General features: G+C 27.4%; 4 protein-coding genes across 6 annotated transcripts; 1 reads left to right on the forward strand and 3 right to left on the reverse strand.

Moving 5' to 3' along the window:
- Positions 1-386: 386 nt before the first annotated feature.
- Positions 387-5126, reverse strand: LOC113790221 (alkaline phosphatase-like). The gene is made up of 6 exons (XM_075820569.1): positions 4658-5126; positions 4244-4548; positions 3972-4152; positions 3692-3891; positions 3449-3632; positions 387-3328 (listed from the first exon to the last, which is right to left on the reverse strand). The coding sequence occupies exons 1-6, from the start codon at positions 4773-4775 to the stop codon at positions 2127-2129; spliced, it is 2190 nt and encodes a 729-aa protein (XP_075676684.1). The 5' UTR covers positions 4776-5126; the 3' UTR covers positions 387-2126.
- A 4287-nt stretch (positions 5127-9413) lies between these two features.
- LOC113790147 (uncharacterized) lies at positions 9414-19063 on the forward strand. The gene is made up of 8 exons (XM_027339773.2): positions 9414-11222; positions 14183-14364; positions 14504-14990; positions 15055-15146; positions 15306-16428; positions 17652-18190; positions 18305-18404; positions 18478-19063. The coding sequence occupies exons 1-8, from the start codon at positions 10773-10775 to the stop codon at positions 18580-18582; spliced, it is 3078 nt and encodes a 1025-aa protein (XP_027195574.2). The 5' UTR covers positions 9414-10772; the 3' UTR covers positions 18583-19063.
- Positions 19036-21637, reverse strand: LOC113790151 (uncharacterized). Of its 3 annotated transcripts, none has more exons than XM_027339778.2 (7): positions 21454-21637; positions 21313-21390; positions 20537-20887; positions 20326-20468; positions 20151-20263; positions 19918-20092; positions 19036-19861 (listed from the first exon to the last, which is right to left on the reverse strand). In XM_027339778.2, exons 3-7 carry the CDS (start codon positions 20691-20693, stop codon positions 19337-19339), a joined length of 1113 nt encoding a protein of 370 aa, XP_027195579.1. In that variant the 5' UTR covers positions 20694-20887; positions 21313-21390; positions 21454-21637; the 3' UTR covers positions 19036-19336. The 3 variants fall into 3 exon arrangements, with proteins under 3 accessions (XP_027195579.1, XP_027195577.1, XP_027195578.1); XM_027339776.2 differs by having other exon boundaries at positions 21243-21390; XM_027339777.2 differs by lacking the exons at positions 21313-21390; positions 21454-21637 and adding an exon at positions 20950-21090.
- Positions 21638-21782: 145 nt separating this feature from the next.
- Positions 21783-24550, reverse strand: LOC113790150 (lysophospholipid acyltransferase 6-like). Its single transcript, XM_027339775.2, has 7 exons — positions 24420-24550; positions 23680-23769; positions 23450-23613; positions 23206-23382; positions 22871-23141; positions 22703-22793; positions 21783-22634 (listed from the first exon to the last, which is right to left on the reverse strand). Exons 2-7 carry the CDS (start codon positions 23713-23715, stop codon positions 21880-21882), a joined length of 1494 nt encoding a protein of 497 aa, XP_027195576.2. The 5' UTR covers positions 23716-23769; positions 24420-24550; the 3' UTR covers positions 21783-21879.
- Between the last annotated feature and the right edge of the window lie 919 nt (positions 24551-25469).

Genomic DNA, 25469 nt, shown 5'->3' on the forward strand with positions numbered 1-25469 from the left:
GCGACTGTAACCAAAAATGTATGACATATTGATTCAAAAAAAAAACTTCTGCAACACAAAATGCCACATATACATGCAAAAAAAATGTCACAATTCTTTTCGGGGGGTGTATTTGTAGTAAAATTGATAAAATAAAGCGATTTGTTTACGATCGATTCATAAAAGTAGTGTTCGAAGAATATCAATGATTATGAAATTTATATTTGGTGCGATAATTTGTTTTTTTGTTTTCAATTGTTATATTTTGATACATGAATGATTTGTCGAAACTTTTTGTTTTCAAATATAGAATCGATTAGAGAATATATCCTATTTGACCAAAAAAAAATTGCTTATTTCCTTTTATTGAACTAGAAAAAAAGAGAATTCTTTTGTCTTTTTGCTCGACCAAGAATAAAATACAACATAGAAATAAATTCATAAATAAACATGGACTTTAAGTCGAAAACTTGAATAATCTTTTTTTTGAAATGAAAAGAACATCTAGCAAAAAAGGAAAAAATGACTGCATTTTTTTGCCTGGAAATATCTAAAATGCTGCAAGTCCATGATGTTTTTCATTATGATGATGATGATGATTACCACGAAGACCAAGTTGATGATGATGATGATCATCATCATCATCAAGTTTTAGGCAATAGAATAGAACTGATGATGATGATGATGTCATTAAATTCGCTATAGCAGACCCCAAAAAATGCATCAGCAACAACAAAATACGATCATCATCATCATCATCATCAAGATGATGCTGTTGTTATTAAATTTTTTTTTCAGTTAAAAAAAATTCCTTGATGATGATGATGATGATGACTATAGCAAATGAATGGATCAGATTTGGATAGTGCCTTTTACTGCCATAAACACTAAATATTCGAAATGTTTCGCGCCAAATATCTGATGATGATGATGATGATGATGATGATTGGCTATAGTGGATGGTATTTGGGTAGTGGATCCATTGCATTGATGATGATGATGATGATAGCCGTCGTCTACATGTTGTTGCTATTCTTTCTATATCCAATAACATCATGCATGATGTTTCGGGCCCCATTTCTCTCTCTATGTTTTCTACTTGGTAAATCGGTAATAATAATAATAATGATGATGATGATGATGATGGCAAAATGCATTGTATCCACATGTGTGCGTTTACCAATGTTGGATTCATTATAATCAAAACACTATCTCATAAATAAAGTGAAATAAGAATAGAAAGAAAAAAAACGGCTGCATACAGCCGCCTGACCGAATCTTTCAAGTTCGGTTCTCTCTCTTTTTCTCTCTGTTTTTTTATACATTTTTCCTTGATGATAATGATGATGATGATGTCGTTATTGTTGTTGTTGTTGTTATTCGGATACTGATGATGATGATGATTATGATGATGATGATGATGATTGTTATTATTATCAAAAAGAAAAAGAAAACGAAGATGATGATGATGGCCATAATCATCATCATCATCATCATCAAGTTGATCTATGTACGTATAGGCAATCATCATCATCATCATTAAAGGGGAGTATAGCTACGCGCATAATAATTCCCTCTCCATCATCATCATCTTCATCAACAATAACAAAAAGAAGAACCAAAACAATTGATGATGATGATGATTATGAGCCTATTTATTTGATGTGTGTTTTTTCCATGAATTTGATTTCATGTTTGTACGATCAACTTCCTTTTTCCTGCGATATTATTATTATGGCCAAGCAATCAATAAATTTTTTTCCAAAACAAATGATAAGATGAAAATATTTTAGCGCAAAAAATTATATAAATTTCAATTTTTAATAATTTTAATTGAAATTTTTTTTTTGTTATTGTTGTCGAATGATTGAAAAAAAATGATTGATGAGTTTGTGTGTGTTGTATCAATTTGATTAAATGTCCACCAATCATTGATAACAAAGTAGAAACAAAAAAATGATTAATTGGATTTAGTTGTTAGAATATAAGAATTTAGATGAGAACAGAGACAAATAATCATTGATGATAACAGTCTTATGATGATTGTCGTTGTCATCAAATATTATTGGCAATGAAATGTTTATTTTCAATGATATTTCTAAGTTTTCACTAGCTAGCTATTCATTTATCAATGTTTATGATGTTTACTAGATCATCGCTATAACTATTATAATGATAATATTTATTATTCTTAAATTTATTTTCAATTTCAATGTTGTTGTTGTTGATGAAGATGATGTCAATATTCTCAGATGATAATCAAAATCATTTTTATCATTATTAAATTTTATTGGTCGTCGACGTCGATATTGTTGTTGTTGTTGTTGTTTAGCTTTTAATTTTGTTTTGACAATTTTCATATCATCATCAACACTATGGACATTGTCCAAAACAACAATATGACTTTGATTATTTGAAAAATTATCCATAGGTTTATCCGTTGATGAAGATGTTGAGGAAAATACAAACTCATGATGATAATGATAATGGCCAAGGCTTTCAGTTTGTTGTTGTTGTTGTTGTCGATGTTGATTTTGATGACGTTGATTACGCTGATTACGTTGATTTTCATGCACATCATCATCATCATACTCATCATTAATGTCTCCATCGGATTGTTGTTTATCATTATTGTTATCGACGATTGAAATCGATTGTGATTGATGTTTATCATTATAATGATGATTTGATTTCTGATAATGAATGGGAAAATTTGAATCTTTTTTACAAAACAATGGTTCCATTGGCCCCATACAGGTGGCGTAACTGATGCCATAAGGAATAAATGTTTGATCCATAATGCCGGCGAATATTTCGGATCTTGGACCAGTTACATATAAAGGTACATCTTCACCACCATGTGTTTCCCATCGTTTAGGAATGGCAGATTGTTGTATGAAATCACGATCTGTCGTATTGATTTCAGATAGATTTTCGCGAAATTTTCGATATCCAGGCCCATTTGTATACATTAATGTTGTATAGGGTAATTTATCCGAATCACTTGTTTGATCATCAATACCAAGAATAGGATTTCCACGTGCAGGAAATCCACCGAATGCAAATACATGTGAATGATCAGCTGTAACCAACAGTAATGTATTTGATTTATTAACCTTTTGATACACCTGTTCAACTGCATCATCTAATGCAAGTGTATCGGTTAAGGCACGATATGCATTATTTAAATGATGTGCATGATCAATACGTCCACTTTCAATAACCAACAAAAAGCCTTGTGGATTATGTTTTAAAATTTCAATCGCTTTCAATGACATTAAAGCTAACGATGGTTCAATAGTATCATTTCGATCAGCTTCATGTGCCATATGATTGTCGGCAAATATTCCTATCGATTCCATTTTTTCAAAAAAAAAGATTATAATTAAATCGAAATATAAGTGAAAAGTTTTTCTTATCAAATAACATGATTCGATTCGTCATTTACGTAAAACAAAAATAATAATACCTAAAAGATAATCGACTTTATCGGAATCGAATTCGCGAAGCATTTCAATATTCGATACAAATTTTGCTTCTAATCCTCGTTGCTTTTTATCATTCAACCAAACATTAATAAGATTACGATCATCTCGTCTACGTCCACCGTCATTTTTTGGCAATAAATTTCTTCTACCACCACCCATTATTACCTAATTGATTTCCGGAAAAAATATTTCAAAAAATTTGTTCGAGAAAAAAATAACATTACATTAAGATTTTTGCCCGGCTCATCTTCGATCAATTGTCGAGCAATATCTTTACAGAATTCTGAATTTTTAACATTATGATCAGAATGATTAGACATCATACGATCATCCGATTCCCAATAACGACTAGCTGAATGGGCATATAAAGCAGCTGGTGTTGCATGTGTCACACGTGTAGTCGTAACAAATCCGGTTGATTTACCTACCGAAATTATCCCAAACAAAATAAAATGAAAATCCATCCACAAATGCAAAACAATCACGAATCTAAAGGATACGTACCTTGTTGTTGTGCCCAATCGATTACACTTGAAACTCTGACCGTTGGATCCATCGTAGCTAGACAATCATTTAATTTAACTTTACCATTAACACCGACCGTTTCAAAATTGGCTTTAACACCAGACATTATTGCCGTTGCACAAGCTCCTGAATCACCGACTTGACTATCCAATATATAAGTCTGAAAATATGAAATAAAAAATCGATCAACCATTCGTTCCAAGAGCAAAAAAAAAGCGAATCAATTATTCTATTTGGCTATTTTATTTTACTTTTACTAGGGACACCATTTCAAATGATTCAAACGACAATGATCCATCTTCAGATTGTTGTATTTTTTTCAGTAAATTATTCACGTTTTTATTATTCAAATCATGTTGTTTTTGATCGTGAATTTGTTTTGAAATTGGTAACTGATTTTTCAATATACGAGATGCTGTAACGGTTGATATTCCCATTCCATCACCAATAAAAATGATAACATTTTTCGCCATTTCTTCATTTCCATTAATTTTTGTTCGTTTTGATTCATATCGTAATATTCGTTCTGTAGCCAAATTATGCCAATATTTTGCATCTATAGAATTAAGCTCATTTATTATTATTTGGAATTAATCAAAAGAAATGAAAACAAAATCAAATTTAGTTTTATTTTATTCATCATTTTCATTTTAGACATAGCAAACCTGATTGATCTGGATCACATCTGGCAACACATTCAATTAATAATAACATTAAGGCAGCCAGATAACAATTATAATAATAATTTTTTTCTCTTTTTGTGACCATCATTATTACTGTCATTATCAATATTTGTCCTGCTTACAGTGATTAGATGAGAGAATTTTTCTTTTACACAACAAAAAATTTTGAATTAATAACAGTGAAAATATAAATAATGATTATTTCAATCAATTGGTTTTAAGTAATTGAATTTTATTTTTCTTCGCTGATCACAATTATCCAAACAATAATTGTAATTGAAAATTTAATGCAAATAAGATTGTCATGTTGAATCAAGATAATTTCAATTCAACTATCAATATTTAGAATTTAATGTTGAAATTAAAATCAACACAGAATTGCCATGGTATTGAAGTTATTGCTAAAAATGAACAATCCATGTAGAAAGAAAAACAGAAAAGTTCAGAATGTTAGAAAAATTGAATTTTTCTCTAATTTTGATTCTCATATAAATGATAATAGGAATGGTAACAGGAATCAAAAGTGTAGAAGCAGATCAAATATTTCATGAAAAAGTTTTCGAAACTGTCAACTCGATAATCACAGTATTGTTGTACACTATTTAATCGAAACTTGAAGCAAATTTTCTCATTTTGTTGTTGTTGTTGTTGTTGTTGTCATTACTTTCACTGTCATCATTATCAATAAAATGATAGTACAAACAAAGTGGTCATATATAAAGTTGATGTTGTTGAAAATGTTTCTCAAGAATCCGGTCATATAAAAAAAAGGAACAAAATTATATAAACAAACTGATGATGATGATGTTGTTGTTGTTGATGATGATAATATCAGTTTCAATGAAAATGAAAATGAAATGAAACTAAAAGGTTTTTCATTTCTTCATTTTGCGTGACCACAAAATTGCCGACCTTTACAATCAAATACAAATAATTATAAAGATAAGAATAATGAAGAAATTATAAAAACTAAGGATGATTTATCACATAAAAACAAAGTAAAGATAAAAAAATTCAATTAAAATTGGTCAACACAAACAATATTGTAAAATAGTTTTGTTTTCTAAAAAAAGCACTTTGTGAAAACTAATATAAAGTGGAAGAAAACAAAAAATGTTATATCAAATAACGATGACCATGCCAAAATGAAGAATTTGGAAGAAATATCCTTTTTTTACGAAGACATACCGTTTTGGATGAAACCATTGTAGTTATCTTCATAAAAACTGTTGTTCATCATTCAATTCAAATTGTATTAATCATTAGAATAAGGAAGTAAGTTTGTTCATTTCACTCATCAGTATGATTAAATTTCATGATGACAAATAAAAGAATATTCGTCAGCAAGAAAAGACATGTTGAAAAGTTGAAATTTAAATAACAAAAAAAAAAAAAAAAATTAAAGCAAAAAAAAATTAAAGTGAAAATTTTATCGTTTTACCAGGCTTTCATTCAGCCCTAAAACTGATTATCATCCACATCATCTTCATAATCATCATCATTTCAAGAATGAAGAAATGGTTTTTTTTCAAAATTGATCATCAACAGTTACGATGATGACACCATGAATTGATACTTTCTGGTTAAATTTTTTCTCTCTCCTTTATTCTTGTATGTGTTTGTTTGTTCATTTGTATTAGTGTCTTCTTTTCTTTTTTTTTGGTCTGGCTTGTAAATGTTTATAAGAATAAATTCGCTTCGTGTTGATGTTCATCATTATTATGATCAACGATGAACATTAACATCTTTTTTTCTAAAAACACATATATATTTTTATAGTTATATCAAGCAAGTACATGTGGTGAAAACATTCTAAATTTATATTGAATATACATTCAATCCATTAGGATTGTATGCACAGGGTATGTATGAAAAAAAAATTCAATAAAATTTTATTAACTCAATTTGTTGATACAGTTGATCCACTTGAAGATTGTTTTTTGCTAGTGAACACTATCAGTTGATTGAACTAAAATGTTTTTTTCAAAACTATGTAATGATCATATGATTTGTTCAAATGGAAGTGGTCATTATAATGATGATCAAAATTTGATTCTATAATCTAAATTTTTTTTCATACACTTTTCTGTTCAAATCAATCAAATAATGAAGGGGAAAAAACATGTTTTAAACTAAATAAATATCGATCAAAAAATAAGGAATTTGAACAGAACATTTTGGAAAATGATTTTATTTTATATTGAAATGGTTATTTTCGATCGAAAAATGGAATTTGTTTATCTTTAATCAACATGTGTGTTGATGTTTGTTTATCAGAAACAAGTATGATTTACTTGAGAAATATTTGTTTATTCTATATTTCGGACAATCATTATTAATCTTATATACTTTAGTAACTAATGAAACATAAATCATTATATTGATGCCATTACCAGATTTCTTTGACAACTTTTCGTTTTTTCTTTCCATGAAATCGGACAAAATATATTATAGAAAATAAGTAAATTCATTTCTTTTGCTAATCTATCCTATATACAGTTATTTGATCCATTTATTCTTTTGCGTCAAACAAATTATATCAATTTGATAAACATTATTATTGAATGTTCAGCTGATACAATAATAAGCAAGAAAAATTACAATATTATTTATGATGATAATAATTATTCAGGGAAGAAAAATATAAAATAGTGTTAATGGAAAAAATTCGAGTAATAATGATGAATCATAAAGGAGAATCAGTTTTAATTATTAATCATCATTATCTTGTCATCAATGTCCATTTCACCAAAAAAAATGTATCATATGTCAATATTGTTACTGAATTAATCTTGTCATAAAAAGAAAACAAATAATTTCAGAATCAAAATCAGGAAAATATTTTGAAAACGATAACAAAAAGGTTGATATCTATTGGGAATAGATTTTGTTTTCGCAATAAAACAATTTTTAAATTCACTTAAATGATATTTTATTTTATCTCAAATTTTTGTTTTTAGAATTAAAACTAAAAACAAATGGAAAATAACATTATTGAATAATTTGGATGGATTTCCAAGAATTGCGTATTTTCAATCATCACTCACTTACTCACAAACACAAACTTATATACAAAGAAAAAATAATCAGATTAAATTTGAGCAATCTTATCGCGTTAAAAATATATTTATATTTTAGATTTCGATTTGAAAATGTTTTTTTTCACGAAAAAAATCAAGTTTTCATCGATTTGAAATAAAAGAAACATTCTACAAAAGACACATTTGATTTTTCTTTTATTGACCTTTCAATTCTGCTTTATTCATTAATAATTCTTTTTTTCTTGTCATTATTCAATTCAGTGAAACAAATTGATGTCGAATCTGTTTAATTTAGCTTTTTGTTTGTTGTTGTTAAGTTGATATAACGAATATGTGATTTGAATTTGAAACATTCGTGAAAACCTTTAAACCTAATTTCGATTGAAAACAATTTTAATTATTCTTTGTTACTGATATAGAATTAACATTGCAATATATTGAAAATAGATACAGATACAATTTGATTAAATTATATTTCTAATTATTATTCCGGTTAATCTTCATTTCTTTGTTCGGTTAGCTGTTGTTAGTTGTTGTTTGTTCTTGTTTCCCAAAAAAATAATAATAAGATCTACAACAAAAAAGAAACAAAAACCACAGCAAATGACTCGAAAGATTTACAATTCGTTTTGTTTGCCTTGTTTATTGGTGGTCAAAATAGATAAAATTAATTCAAAATGAAACAAAATAACATTATCAATAATGATTTTCTACAACATAAAAATTTTCAGTTCGGTCAATGTTATCGATTATGGTTATATTACTTTGTTTATATATGGCAATAATTTTGTTTTTTCGCTTGAGCAATAATTTTTCATTGGTTCTTCTCATAATGAAAACGATATGAACATAATCGACCCTTTTTAAGTTTTGTAAAATTACGTTTCGATTGATCTCAATTCATGGTTGGCGAATACAATTGTAAAATTCAATGATTTGTTCATAAAATTTTTTCCTTTTCAATAAGACAATAATAATGGGCATGTTATAAGCATTTGAATGGTATCAACCATTTATGATTCTGTAAATTCTTTTTTCTTTCATAAGAAAATCCATTTTTAAGGTTTTCCTAGAAATAAATACAATCAAGAATTTCTAAAGAAATTTCACTCGTTTTGAATCTAACGAAAAGTGTGAAACAAACAAACAAACAATCAATCAATCAATTCGATGAAACAAGATTTACACAGGCGACACAATTATTGTACAATGGACAATAAACAAAAAAAAAGTAATCGAATCAAAATAAGAAATCATTGAATAAAAATGTTCTGTTTTTCTCCTATTCGCGCCATATTAAGATTTCAACGAATCAAAAGATGTAGAATTTTTTTTCAAACCTTTGCAAAATAGTTATAAGCGAAATATAACCAACCGTTTCGTTACACCAAAAATATATCAAGAATAACATATATGACGCCTGAATTCTATTGCCAATACGATTATGGTGAGTATAAGAATGATAACTATAGCTAAATAACGTAATAATATTGAAGCATAAGACAAACCAAAACACTGTGAACAGTGAACATTATCAAGCATTGATTCCAACATCACCATAATCATCATATAATCATCATAGAATATGCGTAAAAGATTTCATTCTTACCCAAAATATTTCTTTACAACAACAACAACAACATTATCATTATTATTATTCACATTATTTGATTTGAAATGTTCATAGTATTATAGCCATTCACTGAGTGTGGGTGTTTGAATTGATGTTTTTGTGGAAAAAAAATTAAAAACTAAAAAATTTAAAAAATCTCAATTTTTTTTTGTTTGTTTAAAATGAACTGGTGAAGACAATAAGGTTTCAAAATTAAATCATTTTTTGTTTTTCGTTGGAAAAGAATTTCTCATACAGAATATATTCAAGTGATTCAAGATGATTTTTTTTTTCTTAAAACATTACCATTATTTTCAAACGGTTTTTTTGTTGTTGTCGTTTTCATGCTGTGTGTTTTGGCTTATTCAATTTGTTTTTGAAAAATAATTTATGTAAAACTTTTCGACAATTCCAGACAACGATGAAAATTCTATTATTTTTGTTCTTTTTTTTTGTTTATCTTGATCCATTCATCTATTTTAGATTTATTTCAATTGTGATACGAATTTCTTTGGAACATTTCTTCTTTTTTTTGATCTCAATAAATGATGAGAAATTTAGAAAATTTATAGCCTTTTTGAAAAAAAAAGAATTGAAGTGAATGATAAGTTTTGTTCGTGAACTTTTTTTAATTTTGCTGTTTTATCCATGTTTTTGTTGTTGTTGTTTATTTGTTTGTAGTCAAATTTTATGAATAGATAAAAATTACTTCTCATTGATCATGGTGAATAGAATAAAAAAAACATATAATAGAAAAAAGATGAATAAATTACGAGAAAGAAAGTGAAATTCAAAATATACGACATCGGAATTAAAATCCAACAACAACAACATTGAAAGAAAAGTTTATCGTCATAGTGTTGCCATCGTCTTATGATACATTCTAACATCGAAACAATTTTTTTCCATTAGATTTGTTCAACAAAAAAAAATTCCTACCGAAAAAAAATGATTGCAAAAATTTTCATTTTTTTATTTTTTTCATTTCTCACCCTCAACGAATCATTTGCGCATCATGAATGATGTTCGAACATGGATGAATGAATGAATCGTAATGATAGAATATTTTTTTGTGCAATAAATAGACAAGTGTCAGTGTGAAACATTATTAACATTCGAGAAGAAATATGAAAAATATATTCTTTAATGTTTGTGTGAACTTTGTAAACTTATTAATCCGGATTTTTCCATTCAACTTTTATCAACATGAATTTGATTCTTTTTCTTTTTTCTGATTACATAAATAATTCAATATAATTCATCAGAAATAATTTTGACCAATAAAAATGTTTTTTTTCGTTTCTTTCCAATTTACAACATTATTCATTTAATTAGATTAATAGCCATCATCAAAATCAACTAAATGAATCAACAAATCATCATTAACATAAAATAATAGAAAACAAAGTAATTTTTCCTATATCAGATTGAAAATAATATAATCATGTCATCGTCGAGGATATTGATTTCAAGAGCTAAAAAAAGGAAAATTATTTCTACAATTATTTTAACAATTATTATGATAATCATTTTGGCTATATATGATTTACAGTATATTGATCGATCATCATTGTTAATATCTAAAGTGAATTTTTTTCCATCCATTCACTGTGATCAATCAACTGTAAACAATAAATCAACGAATCATTATGGTCAACAACAAAATCAACGGGTGTTAATATCATCAATTATCGATAATAACAATTCAATGACCATCAAAACAGAATCAAACATTCTGAAAAAAGATAAACAAAAATCAATAAGAACAACTATAAAACCAGAAGTATTAAAGCATCATCAGGAAAAGCGACAGCTCGACGATGATTCAATTGATATCAATGATGTCAATGAGAATTATGACTATAGCGGACAAAAACAACATCAATCAAATTCGGTATGTTGTTTATCCCATTATCAATTTGCAAGCATCATTGATTTCCTAATTTGAATATTCAAACTATTTACTTGTTGAAAATTTTAAAAATTTAAATTCCCTTCAATTTCCTTGATTTTTGTTGTTGTTGATTACTTCGTCATTATCATGATTATTCGTTATTCCAAATTATTCTGTTTTTTAGCATTTTGGATTATTTATTCTCATCCCAACGGTGATGAATGTTTGACTTTTCATATTCTATTATGGCTATAAATTTGTTTTTACATGTTTTTTTTCACCATAATGATGATGATGAGAATGATTTGATTTGAAAGGAAATTGTGCCTTTCAGCTATAGTATTTAGTCTTGTACGTGAGTGGCAAGTTTCAAATCAAAGATTCTATTTTTTTTTAATTCTTCTGTGTATGTTTTATTTCCGTTGTTATTCCACTTATTTTCTTGTTTATCTCTTCTTTTCATCATCATCCATATCAACATGATTATGGTATGAATGAAAAAAATAGAAGGATAAAACAAATGAAAAAATTCTGGTGAATTTTTTTTATTGTTGTTGCTTACAATAAAGTCCATGATGAGGATGATGTGCATCAGAAATATATCATTCTCAAAAAAACGTTTCTTATTCTTTTTTCATCTTCGTAAAACGAAATTCCTTTCCGTTTTTTGTGTGATTTATTCGTAATCATCATCATCATCATCGACTATGATATCCATTGATCACAAACAAGGATGTTGAATTTATGTTTTTTTTTATCAATTCTATTTGACAAAATCTCATTATCCTTGATTAACACAAATTAATTGATTACATTGACTTTGAAATTTTTTTTTGCCAAATTTTTCCAATGAAAATGATAGACAAAAAAAGGATGGGTTCAAGTTTAGGATCTTTTCAAAATTAAAAACTTTTTTTTCATTTTCACTTTTTTATCGTTGTTTATCTATTTTTTATTATTTTTTATATCATATCAAAATGGAAAAAATCAATCTTTTTCATTGAAAAAAATTCCATTACTTTTATGAAATATTTTTTATTTTTTTTCTCTTATTTTCACATCAAAATCAATCGCTAAAATTGGTGTATGTTTAAAATTTTCATGATGATAATGAAAATAAAAAAATTGAAATTCATTCAACCCTTTCCGATTCTTTATTTTATTTTGACAATTTTAAATGAACGTTGAATTGAAATGATGATGAAAATGGAAACTTTTTTTTTATTGATGTTAGTCTATTTTTATATTGATAATAACTAATAGTAAAATTTGCTCTATCTGGGTCGTATCAAAATTTTTTTCCATTTTTTTCCTTTTGGGATTGTATATTTCAATTACCTAATTCGAATATTCTTTCACCTTCTTTGAATAATTTTTTTTCATGTGTGTGTGTGTGTGTTTGTAGAATATATTTTATTTTTATGTTGATGGCATTCATACAAGTTTATTGCCTTTCGCAAATATATTTGCTTGTTTGTTTGAATAGTTGATATGTAATTGGGCCTTTTTTTGGCAGCTTTCGGTTAACTTTAAGCCTGGTTTTTATTTTATTGTAATCCATTATGTCGTATTATATTATCATCACTATTTTTTCATATAAATAAAATAATGATGATGAGAAATTCTTTGCCATATGAAAAAAAAACCATGAATAAATTGAAAAATTATGTGTGTGTGTGTGTTGTGACGCCCTTTGTCTATATATGAAATTGGTGATGGTGGTGGTGGTGGACATGAAAAATAATGAATAAAAACAATCGAGCAGATAACGAATATTTTTAATAAATATTTGTCGTTAATAGAATCGAAAATTTATTCTTATTGCTCAATCATCATATATGATTCTCTTTATGATTGTTATGATGTTTGCATGTATTTGTGTGTGGGTGTGTGTTTGTGGCATTGAATTTGGCAGAAATATATCATTATAATGATCGGGGTGAATAAAAAGGGAAATTTACAATCTTTTACCTATCCAATAAAACAATGGTTCTTTTTTCACATTTTTTGTTTAATTGAACTTTTTTTTATATATTTTATATCTTCGAATTTTTGAACGGAAAATTTTTTATTAGTTTTTTTTCTTCCATAATCTTAACTATAGTTTTTAAAAGTCAATGAAAAAAATGAATTGCTTGCGAGAATATTCTAAGACCTCTTTTTTTGACGGACGAATTACGATGCACATAGACAGACCTAAAATTTTTTCCATTTTGTTCATAATCATTCAATGTATCTGCATCTGTCATTATTTGTTCGTTTTTTTTTATTTTAAAAATACTTGCTTTGCAGTTCTCAGAGAAAAACTTTTGTTCGTTGTTATTACATTTTTTTGAATGGAAAAATTGAAAAAAAAATCTGTCTCCATAACAAAACAAGAATGTGGAATTTCTTGACAGAATTTCACCTTTGTTCCTTTTTTTAACATCAGTTTGGTTTTTAATAATAATTCCTAAATACTTTGCTGTAGGCATTCGTATTATATAAGCTTTTATGATTCAAAATAAACAAAACAAAACAAAAAATGTAATTTGATCTTTGTTTTATCTGTTTCTATCAACAACTATGAATCATTTTTTTATGAACAATGTTGCTCAATCAAAAATATGGCCAAGAACTTTTTTTTCCAAAAAAAACTTTTATTTTTTCATGAATATTCATTGATCTTATAACTTTTTCAAGATTTCATGTAGTGAAACTGTTCACTGAAGTTACTTCAGTGTTCTGGCTATTTTTTCTGATAAGACAGCGTTACGTCAATTCTCTTGTTTTCATGTACAGTATTAATATTTTTCAAATTAATCTGCTTATAAAAATGTTGTTAACAGAAATGTTCATTTACATGTAATAATGTTTTTGTTTGTGTTCTTTATATTTTTGAATGGTAATTCTTTTATTTTTTTCTACTATTGTTTTCCAATTTAATTAATATATTGTCAAATTATTATCATTATTCATAGAATATCGACATCAATACAATAGATATGATGCAATTGATTCGATTAATCATCGATCGTATACGCATACCATGTCGTACAGAATGGGGTATTGAATTAACATTCGATATATATCGTTTGGATACATGTGCTCGTTGTTATCATTATATGCCCGAAAATGTATTCAAAACTGGTGCTAAATTTAGGTAAAAATAAAATTCACAAGCACTCACATATTCTATTTAATACATCCTAAAATTTTAAATATTGATCATTAATTAATGTTATTTTCTTTTATTCTGTTGTATTAATTATAATTCCTTTTTCTTCTCTATGTAAATAAAGTTACAAATATTTCGGTCAGTTAGTACATCCTTATTATAATATAACATTAGCATCGAATGAAACAAAAAAATTAGCCGAAACATTTCGATCAATTTCGATGATATTAAAATGGCAACAATGTTGTCATGATGCAATATTATGTTGTATTGATTATTATCATAAATATCATCATGAATTTAATATAAAAAATTTAACGAATATTATTAATGATGATCAATCAACAAAATCATCATCATCTGATACAATCGATCATAATAGTTTACATCAAAATGAATGTCCACCAACATGGGATGGTTGGCTTTGTTGGAATGAATATGCACAACCATCACAGCAATTAGAACGTCCATGTCCAAAACATATCTATTGGGACCAACATTCTCCACCATGTCGTGGTTATGTGACAAAATTTTGTGACAAAAATGGCCATTGGTATGTGAATGATGATCATCATGAATGGAGTAACTATACAATGTGTGCACGTGATGATGTAAGTATTATTTATATAATTTCCCAATCCATTACTATTATTAACTTTTTCATTTCAATGATAGATCTATGCAGGACGGATAAGATATTCATTAATTACCAATATCATATCTATGTGTGCTCTAGTTCCTGCATTATTTATTTTCAGTCATTACAAGTAAGTTTTGCATTGTTTTCCTAGAATTTCTTGATGTTCATGGAATTTTGTTTCTATATCAAATTACCATCAATTTTGAATGAAAATTTTTGATTTTATCTTATGAAATAACGTGTACAAAAAAACAACAACAACAAAAAATTAAACAAAAAAACACAGACAAGTCTCATCAATATCTCGTATACGTTTACATAAACATTTATTCACATCATTACTATTTCATGCAATCATTTCAGCATTACTTAAATGGCATCTGCTTAGTGGTTTACAATCTGCCATCGAATCGGATGTTGATCTTTCAACACTTGCCACTGAAAATAATACAACAATAATAATGGAAACGGAAAAAACAACTAAAACGATTGAAACGTTGCAATCGATATCTGTTAATAATGATAATAATAATAATAATAATGATGGAATTATTTACGCATCATATCATCGTAATATACCATCATTTTGTATGATATTATCGATATTACAACGTTATTTTCGTTCAACCAATTATTTATGGATGTTCAATGAAGCAGTTTATCTACATCAATTAATCAAACATGCTTTTGTACAGCCATCATTACGTCCTTTAATTATACTAGCCTATAGTCTACCATTCATAACGACAACATCTTATATTTTTGCTAGAGAATTTTTTTTACAGCAAATCAGTTTTTCTCCAGAACAATCACAACAACTTAATCTTGCGGCAAAACAATCACAACAAATAATATTGAATAATGCCACAAATAATTTTGCTTTATTCAATGATAATATTGATTCATTTCCAACAACATCGTCATCATCATCGAAATTCTGGGAAGATTATCCAAAAATTAGTCGTTATCAACAGGAACAATTAATTACGGTATTATTATCATTTGATGATGAAATTCGACAGAATCTTATACGAGAATTAAATATTCAAGATTCACATTGGAATAATCCACAGCTAATATATCCATCTGTACATAGCCATCATCGATATTTGGATCAATCAACATTAATTCGTTATCTATTATTAGGTCATCATGATGCAAATATATTGCCTGAAAGCTTTATTTCAATTCTGGATTATGAAGAAATGACTTATCCAGAAACTGTTAATAATAATAATAACAATAACGATGATAATGATAATTATGATGATGAATCTTTAGTTCATTCATATTCATTTTCATTGGAAGAAGATATTTCAATGGCAAAAGTTGATGATTGTTGGCTAACACCATCCAATCAACCATGGCATGAATGGATAATCAATGGGCCAAATTTAGCAGTTTTAATTGTAAGTAATTACGCACAAACAAACCGAAAAATAAAAATATATTTGTTTTTGACCAAGAATTTAATTTTGCTGTTGCACTTATTTTGATTCTTCAATCAAAACATAAACAACAAAAAAAAGGCATAGCAAATGTCAGCATTTATAGCTGATCCAATGAAAAGAAAATCAAAATAAGAATAGAATCTTTTTCTTTCTTTTTTTTTGTTTCATTTATGTGTTTTGGATATTATACAACTAAACAACTTTTGAAAAAAACAAGAGAGAGCGAGAGAGAGAGAGAGAGAGAGAGATCAATAAATCAACTCGATAAATCTGTCAGTAGGAAAAAAAATTTGTTTTTACACGAATTTTTTTTTGATGATTCTCTTGCTAGCTTCAATGACAAGCAAAAACGGCATGCTATCATTATTACAACATCAACGATGACAGCGATTTCCGTAACACAAAACATATTCCAAACGTCTACTAGTTTTAGAATTTTTTTTTGCTGAATAAGTTATCATGAAAAAGGATAAACAAAATAAAAATAAAATTTTTTCCCCTTTACCCACATACACAACCTAGAGTACTATGCATCTTTTTTTCTCTGTTGGTGTTTATTTTTTTGCCGATGTTTATAAATACATCACTCATCATGATACTATTTATTCAAGATGATGATTAGAAGATCCACTTGAGAAATTTTTCTTATTCGACTCTCCAAATTACAGCATCAACAATTTCTTTGAAAATAATTCAATTTTTTGAGGAAAAGAAATTTGTTTTTTTTGTGATTTGTTGAATATTTTCAAATGAATTGCCAAATTGATTTTCATTGTCATCACGAATTATTGAATTTCAATTTATTCTATTTTTTTTCTCATTTCTGATTGAATTTCCGAAACAAATATTCAAATAAAAACGAAAACAATTTGATTTGTTTATATTTGTTCAAACTGATAACATATATTTTGAAAATCATTGATTTTATTTTCGTACGTGTGTTAGAAATTAGAAACAATTCTGTATAGAAATATATTCAGAGACCAACTGCTGATTACGGAGAATGAAGAAGAAAAAAATGGAAAAAATTACATTATTTACAATTCAATCATAGAAAATCTTATCCATATAAATCGAATTACAATGAAAACAACAACAAAGATTCTAAGATTTCTGTTTTCTTTTTCTTTTTTCATTTGATTTTTTTTTTTGGTAAATATTTGGAAAAAATTTCCCTTTAGATAAATTGTTTCTTTCTGATCTGGTTATTACGGGTACTTTGTATCAAAGCAGCCGCTACCTCAATTATGATTGCAACATCATCACCACCACCATCGTCTTCATCGTTACGTCGTAGTGTTGTCCATAATAATGATAACATTAATAATAATAATAATCTGAATAATAAAATTGATACTTCATCGGCTTGCTTTAATCATCATTCATCATCATCACCGACATCGACATTGGAAAATATTACGAATAACAACAACAACAACAACGAAAATGATGCTGTTGATGATGAAAATAATAATAATGATTCTTGTACAACAAAGTTACAACGATGGTATCATCATCGTAAATCATCGATACATTCGACCATATCATCAACGCAACAACAACAACAACTACCATCATCATCATCCATATCGAGATATAATCGTACATCATCAACATTATTTAATAGGCAATCATTTCTAGTATCACTTCGTGCTGCTGTATTATTATTACCATTATATGGCCTTCATTATCTATTCATTGTATATCGACCAAAAATTGAGTATGATAATTTTAATATTTTTTCTTTCATTTTCTTTGTTATTCTAATATTTTGTTATCTTTGTTTATGTTTTTTTTATTCAATCAAACAAACAAACAAAAAAATCATTGACAGAAATTGTTGGCTTTCCGAAACTTATCACTATTTATCACTTAGTTTTGATGGTCTACAAGGATTGATGGTTTCGATCATCTTTTGTTTTGCCAATAGCGAAGTATGATATAATTTATTTTTCTTCCTTGTAAATAAAATTGATCATTTTTCATTATTTTCAAAAAAAAAATTAGATTCGCAATCTTCTCACACGATCATTTCAACGTGTCAGTAATCGTCAACGTAGTGTCACCATTTACATGAGTGATATTGGACATATAAATGGAAATCGAGAATAAAAAATAAATAAAAATTTGTATACAAGAAATAATGATGATGACCCCTTTCGATTGGCATCACTGCAATGAATTGTTGAAAATCGTACGAAAATATTAATAAAACCTGATAAGACAATTTTTGAAAAAGTCAACAAGTTGGTTATGGTTTCGAAATCGATGAACAAAAAAATATCTGAATAATCATTGAATCAAAAATAGGAAATTAATATGATGAATTAATCACATGTTATAACCGATTTGAATTTTTCAAATTGTCCAAACACCGATACGAAGATATCGACAAATTCAACATTTGACATTATTTTCCCAAATATATATGATACAAACAAATATTTGTATCGTTGTCCTATACTGTATTGATCAGTGGTAAATTTCTTTTTAAATGAAAATAACATTGAATTTATTTGTTCCATATATGAAAAATTGATTTTTTTTTCCTTTCTCAATCGGAAATAAAAATAGCCAAAATTTTTGTTTTTTATTGTTGTGTGCTTATGTATTTCATGATTTTATAATGTGAAAGTGTTTTTTTTAGATAATAATATTCAAAAATCAAAACTCTACATCTTTCGTGTGTGTCTTCTGTTTGTGTGTGTGTATTGGGGGATGTGAATAAAAAAAATTTTCCATTATACTAAGAAAAAGAAAGAAAAGGATTAATTGCAATAAATCGGTTGGTGACAATGTTCTATGTTGTATTTTTAATTCATTTCATTTTTAAAAAATTGGGAAAAACTCAATAATTAATTCTTATCTAATAACGGGAATTTGCCGTTGTTTTCTGATTTTGTTTCGATGAGACAGCAGCGGCTGCTGTCATAGTCGCTGAATTTGATGTAGACGATGCTGCCGACGACGACGAAGACGATGTTGAAGATGATAACGACGATGAAGTCGTAGTTGAATTCTGTGGTGTTTGGACATTTCCGATTGATGAAGTCAAATTATTGATCAACGTCTTCGTCGTTGAAATCATATTGTTTATGGTCGATGTCTGTGCTGTTACTGCTGTTGTTGTTGGTGGAACTGGTGATGATCGTGAACCACTCTGTGATGATAATGATGTTGTTGGAGATGATAATGTTGCCATCGTCGAATGTGGTGATGATTCTTTCGATGAATTATTACTATTATTTCTACTATTATTCAAATTGTTATTGTTCGATGTTGTTGTGGTGTCATTATTATTCTGATTTTTAACATTGAACTGTGTGGATGATGGACCACAACTGGCTAACGTATATGGGTCTTTATTTTGATCACGCCAAAATTTTTCAACCTAATAAATAAATTGATTAATTAACTTTACGAATTAAAGGATCTGTATCAAATTACCAATTGTCGAGCATATTTAACCGCTTCAGAAGCCATCGGACCAGCCGTTTTATTAGGAAGTACAACTGCTTGTACACAATCGGCACTGAATGGTGGCGTTATTTTTGTGTTCTTTTTAATCACTATACAATGTTCTTTATTGTTATGAAAGGATTCTAATGTAACCGAACCGCCGCTAAAAAATTTCCTTTGGTTATTAAATTTGTTTTTTTCAATGGTCAACGAAAACTTACATTGTTTTTATCAACGACAAATACAATGATATACCATCAGAACTAACACCAGATTTATAAGCTTCAATCAGATTATTACGTTCTTTCACAGCAACATTAACTCTTTCTTCAAGCTATAATAAAAATGAATATCAATTAAATTCAATGAAATGATGAAAAAAATGACAAAATCAACCTTATTCGTATTTATATCTGGAAGATTTATATGTGTATTCGATGTAGATTCGGGCATTTCTTGAACCACATGAACGTTGCTACAAAATTCCAGATTAACACAGGTAATGTTACAAGTGGATGATGATGATGTTGATGGAATTTCTATTTTTATATCAAGAAAAAAATGATAATAAACAAAAGTATTGCTTCGAAATTTTTCAATAACTTACTCAAAACCAGGATTTTATTCTGATTTTCATAATCGAATGCCATCACTTCACCGGTAAAAATCTCTTCAAAACATGTTCTACATTCAACTATATCACCAATATTGAGAACCAGAAGCTTTTTGTTCGATATTAGTTCGGTGGGTAGTATGGTTGTCATTTTGTCAGATGTTGTCGTTCTTTTTTCTGTTGTATTATAAATATTTTTCTGAGTTGGCCAATGAAATAGATCGAAGAAAACGGAAATGATGACATAAGGCGAACGAGTTCAATCAATGAGTATGGGGAAAAATTATCGCCAACATAAAATCAAAAGTTGTATTATTATGGATGGACGGATTTTCACTTTCAATTCTGAGAAAAAATCAAGTAAAAATTAATTTGAATTCCAAATAAAATAAAAAAGCTTGACATACTGGTTTGCTTCCCTTTCTTTTTTTATTACGACTAAAAGTTACTATTTTCTAAAGCATTTGTTTTTTGGTGTATAGAAGTATGAGTTACAAAGTTAGTAATCTATTTATTTAAAATTGACTCTTATATTTCTTTCTCCAATTAAACCTATTTATTGTATCAATGTCAGCAATAGAAGCAATATTTTGGGTGATAATGGATGGAAATTATTGATTTACATAAGAACATGGAAAAACTTTTTACACATTTATTAGTGTAAAAAATCAAACATGTGGTTCATCTTCATTATACATACATCAAGACTTGCGAAACAAATCGATAACAATCAATAGAGAAACATTTATCGATAATGAACAAATGCTAACCAATTAATAATCGATCCAGACTTTTAAATCACCACGTTCTGGTCAAAATTATTTACGATTGATTGATGATCACGGTGTCTATTATAATAATCAATTAAAATCGTCATAAATTTCTAATTCAAAAAAAATACAATCAGTTACCATTAATTGTTAGCGGTAATAATTGATGATGATCTACAATAATTAATGCAAATATTAATGAGAATGAAGATTGAATCAAATTTTAAACCACAACAATTAATGAAACAGTTTGCCGGATTATCAATGGAGTAAGCCAACATTAAAACCGCTGCTGACACCACACATTACACACAAACACACCGCAGAAGCACACACGAGCCACACATACAAGCATACAACTCGTTCTTTTTTTTTCCATTTGCACATTGTGATTGATGATTGAACGCTTGCGCTCTGATGGAAATCATATACAAGCTATCATCCGTGTCATCTATCGTTAGGAATAAAAATTAATTTTCCAAAAAAAATTTATTATAATTTACAATTTTTTAAATATTTGATTATTTTTTAGATATTTATCACAATTATGTTGCAAAATGTTTATGGTCATTGATTGAAACCATTATTTTCTCTATGATAGTAACCGTTGATTATTTTTTTTGTATCATCAACTTTGGGATATTCATCAGGTTTTCGAATGGGCACGATGTCTTTTTCATGATTTTTTGATTCTGATTTCAAGATTAATGGCACAATTAGCAAAGCCAAAATGGCTAGTATATGACCGAACCAATAGAGGGATTGATAAATAAGAATCGAATCATTAAAAGTGAGTAGAATAAATGGGAATGCAAAATAGGCAATCATTAAACGTGTGGTTAACCATGTTAAACAATGATAACCAATTAGTAAATGTTTTGAATGAACAAAACGATATCGAATACATTTTCGAATCGTTTTGGATGCAGCCATAAATAAACAGGCAGTAGCAAACGTAAGATAATAACCAGGATAAAAACCATGCCAAACGGCTGATAATGCAAATGTAGCAACAACACGATAACGTTTAGGAACACGAAAATGGACGGCAGAACGAAGCCATTTAACAGTTGATATATTCCATGCTGAAATTGCATCATGTTGTGATAAGGCCATTTCAAAATCAAAAATACGAATATTTATGGCTAAATCATACACTGGTTGATTATCATTTTCCGTGAGTCCGGTGAATCCTAAACCGGAAGCATTACAAACAGATTCAGCTAGTTTCCATGCAAAGTAATATTTGATTCGTGCAAAGGTTGTCACCAAATATATGATTAGAATTTTGTAGGCCAAATTTTCTTGTAAAAATTTTTCATCTATAGCAATCAAATTTAAAAATAATTAAATTAATCAAATATTGGCAAAAATTAATCGAATATCAAACCTTGTAAATAGGAAATTGGGAAAAGTGGAACAAATTTCATCGTAAGTATTGCACAAATTGAACATGTCAACAATGCTTTCCAAATAGTTTTCTGTCATTAATTATCACAACAAATTGAATGATATAAACAAAACCGTAAAATTATTTTTTTTGTGTTAGGAAACATACCGCAAATGGTGGGAAACAATGAAGGTCATATTTTTTGATTGTATTTCCATCCAAATAGTCATGATAATCATTATAGAAAATCATTGGACCACAAAGAATGGTTTGAAAATCAAATACATATGAACAATATTGTAGAAATGATGGTTTTTGTCGTATTGAGTATTTTTTCCTTTCAATATTAATTGTTTGATGATTCGCTGTATTAATTAGCCAACCATCATGTAATGAGAAAGCAATTAATGTAATTTTTTGTACCAAAATCATGAGAGGTCTATGTTGAAAAGAGAGAAATCATTTTTTATTTTGAATTTTAAAAATCAGAAATATTAACTTACGCCGAAATATCCATATGATATGCACCGGCAAAATTACCGTATGCAAGACGATGGATATGAATGATTGATAGATAAGTCATGGCAAGAAAAAATGTCACTAAATGTATCCATTTATAATCGAAAATATAAAATAATATGTAACAGGTTAAGCTTAATAAAATAAGATGATATATTTGGCTGTGAAAATTACAAAAAAAAAAATGATTTTATTTACAAAAAATAAGTAATTTTTTTTGTTACTTACTCTCCAAAACAAAGCCATGAAAATGCTAGACCAGGTATAATAATTGAAAAATATATGAAATTTTTTGTTATAATCGATTGTTTTCGATTAAGATGAACAAAAAGAATTTGACGAAATATAAATGCATAGATAAATGATAATAGCTGTGAACAGAGGAATTTGGCCTAAAATAAATTTTAATTAAATTAGATTTTTTTTTGCATGTTATAAAAAACTTGAACAATTCTTACTTGGTCCTGAGGTATGGTATCGAAAAATTTCAACATTTTTGTTTCTCTCGTTCAATGATAAGATTTGTTATACGTGGAAACAGCAAAAAACTAAAAAAAAAATTTGTTGACTTTTTCATCAATCAATAAGAAAAATAACTATTGTCATCAAAAATATAATGCTAATATCGATGATGATGAAATTTGTTGTAATCATTCAAAATTAAACATGTGTTGATTTATTGAACAATTGTAATCGTACAAATTTTGTTATATCTAAGGGCTTGTTTTTTACAGTTTTGTTTTTCTAAATGTCATAAAAAACTATAAAGGAAATATAAAAGAACGGCATTCAGATATTCAAACAAGCTTCCCCCAAAACACACAAAAAAAAATTAAAATTAAAATTTTGACTATTTAACTAAACTGATAAAAATGAAAATGAAATTAAAATTTAGCTATCATCTGCATATTTTTTTTGTTTGAATGTAGTTAACTAATATGTTAGTTATCATTTAATGTTCATTATCTTTAAATTTATCCAGATTCAACAAAACATTTTTTTGTGTTAACGAAACAGAAATGAAAAAATCGTCATCTAAACAAATCGATGAAATTAAAACGGATGGCAGCATTAGCATTTGTCTATATTTTTAGTGGCAGTAGTAGTTTTTCTATTTGGCCGATTCAATAATATTGATTGCTGTTTTTTTGGAATGGTTGTTTATTTCAAATCATTCGATTTTTTTTCAATTGCTTACATAGTCATCCTCCACTTTAAACATTTTCAATTTGTATATGTAGTGTGTTTACAAACAGAATTTCGAAAGATAGATAGAAAGCGAAATATAAACATCAGATTCACACATTGAACAATTGTTATTGCATTCTTAATTTTTAGAAATTTTCATTTTCAGAATTTTTTCAAAAAAAAATTCACTTGTTTTAAAAATAGCTTGTTGAATTTCGATTTAGCCATGCGCATTGGTTCAAGCGAATATGCAAAACAATAATAGATAGTCGATTCATAGATGATGTAAATGGAATATTTTATTTTGAATTTTGATTTTTTTTTTTGCAATTTTTCAATCAATCGAAAATGACAAATTTGACCTTTGATTTTAACTGAGAAAAACAAATAAATGACCAAGGATATTTGTGAATTATTAATTTTTTTTTGCTGGGGATGTGAAAGAATACAAATTTTAATAGAAAAAAAACAAGTCATTTATCACATTTATGGCCATAAAAACTAGATTATTTAAAAATAAATTATGATTCATTAAAAATTTGAAATATCCATACGTTCATACAACTCTTTTGGTGATTAAATCATAATTTTTTCCACATTTGATCATAATGATGATGATGAAATTTTCATTCAATTAATTTGTTCAAGAATAAAAGGTTGAACAACAACAGCAAAAAAAAGAGAAGAACTTATTTACGAAATTAACGAAATCAAGGTCCCAAAAACAGTTCAGAAAAGTTTGTCGAACTAAATGTCAATGTCAATGATATCTTGTGTTTGACAATTGTATGGCCTTGTTGGACAATTTTTTGGAAAAATTTCAATTCAATTTTTTTTCACAATAATAATTGTCCAAACATGTTGATATTCATTATTCCAATTATTATTTAGATGCTAAAAATATCAATTTTATTGTTTATATATCAGTCAAATAAAAAGTCATATAATTTTGCATATTCATCGATTAATGATGGATCGTTGAATTTTCTCGAAAATATTATTAAATTATCAATTTCATCGCCAGTTATTATTATAACCTTCATCACTGTAACAACAAATT

Source organism: Dermatophagoides pteronyssinus, unplaced genomic scaffold (genome assembly GCF_027571235.1).
Source record: "Dermatophagoides pteronyssinus isolate colony J.1.1.1.1 unplaced genomic scaffold, Derpt_VIB-CSIC_2022.12 sq0007, whole genome shotgun sequence".
Classification (NCBI taxonomy): Eukaryota; Metazoa; Arthropoda; class Arachnida; order Sarcoptiformes; family Pyroglyphidae; genus Dermatophagoides; species Dermatophagoides pteronyssinus.

What these genes read in the sequence shown, in the direction of transcription:
- LOC113790147 (XM_027339773.2), top strand. Translation starts at nt 10,773, where the DNA reads ATGTCATCGTCGAGGATATTGATTTCAAGAGCTAAAAAAAGGAAAATT. An exon ending in AACAACATCAATCAAATTCG is followed by an intron (nt 11,223 to 14,182) that starts GTATGTTGTTTA and finishes CATTATTCATAG; the next exon opens with AATATCGACATCAATACAAT. An exon ending in CAAATTTAGCAGTTTTAATT is followed by an intron (nt 16,429 to 17,651) that starts GTAAGTAATTAC and finishes ATTTCCCTTTAG; the next exon opens with ATAAATTGTTTCTTTCTGAT.
- LOC113790151 (XM_027339778.2), bottom strand. Translation starts at nt 20,693, where the DNA reads ATGACAACCATACTACCCACCGAACTAATATCGAACAAAAAGCTTCTG. An exon ending in GAATAAAATCCTGGTTTTGA is followed by an intron (nt 20,469 to 20,536) that starts GTAAGTTATTGA and finishes ATATAAAAATAG; the next exon opens with AAATTCCATCAACATCATCA. An exon ending in TTAAATATGCTCGACAATTG is followed by an intron (nt 19,862 to 19,917) that starts GTAATTTGATAC and finishes TTTATTTATTAG; the next exon opens with GTTGAAAAATTTTGGCGTGA.
- LOC113790221 (XM_075820569.1), bottom strand. Translation starts at nt 4,775, where the DNA reads ATGACAGTAATAATGATGGTCACAAAAAGAGAAAAAAATTATTATTAT. An exon ending in ATGTGATCCAGATCAATCAG is followed by an intron (nt 4,549 to 4,657) that starts GTTTGCTATGTC and finishes TTAATTCTATAG; the next exon opens with ATGCAAAATATTGGCATAAT. An exon ending in AGCCGGGCAAAAATCTTAAT is followed by an intron (nt 3,633 to 3,691) that starts GTAATGTTATTT and finishes GAAATCAATTAG; the next exon opens with GTAATAATGGGTGGTGGTAG.
- LOC113790150 (XM_027339775.2), bottom strand. Translation starts at nt 23,715, where the DNA reads ATGTTGAAATTTTTCGATACCATACCTCAGGACCAA. An exon ending in ATACCATACCTCAGGACCAA is followed by an intron (nt 23,614 to 23,679) that starts GTAAGAATTGTT and finishes AATTTATTTTAG; the next exon opens with GCCAAATTCCTCTGTTCACA. An exon ending in TCATGGCTTTGTTTTGGAGA is followed by an intron (nt 23,383 to 23,449) that starts GTAAGTAACAAA and finishes TAATTTTCACAG; the next exon opens with CCAAATATATCATCTTATTT.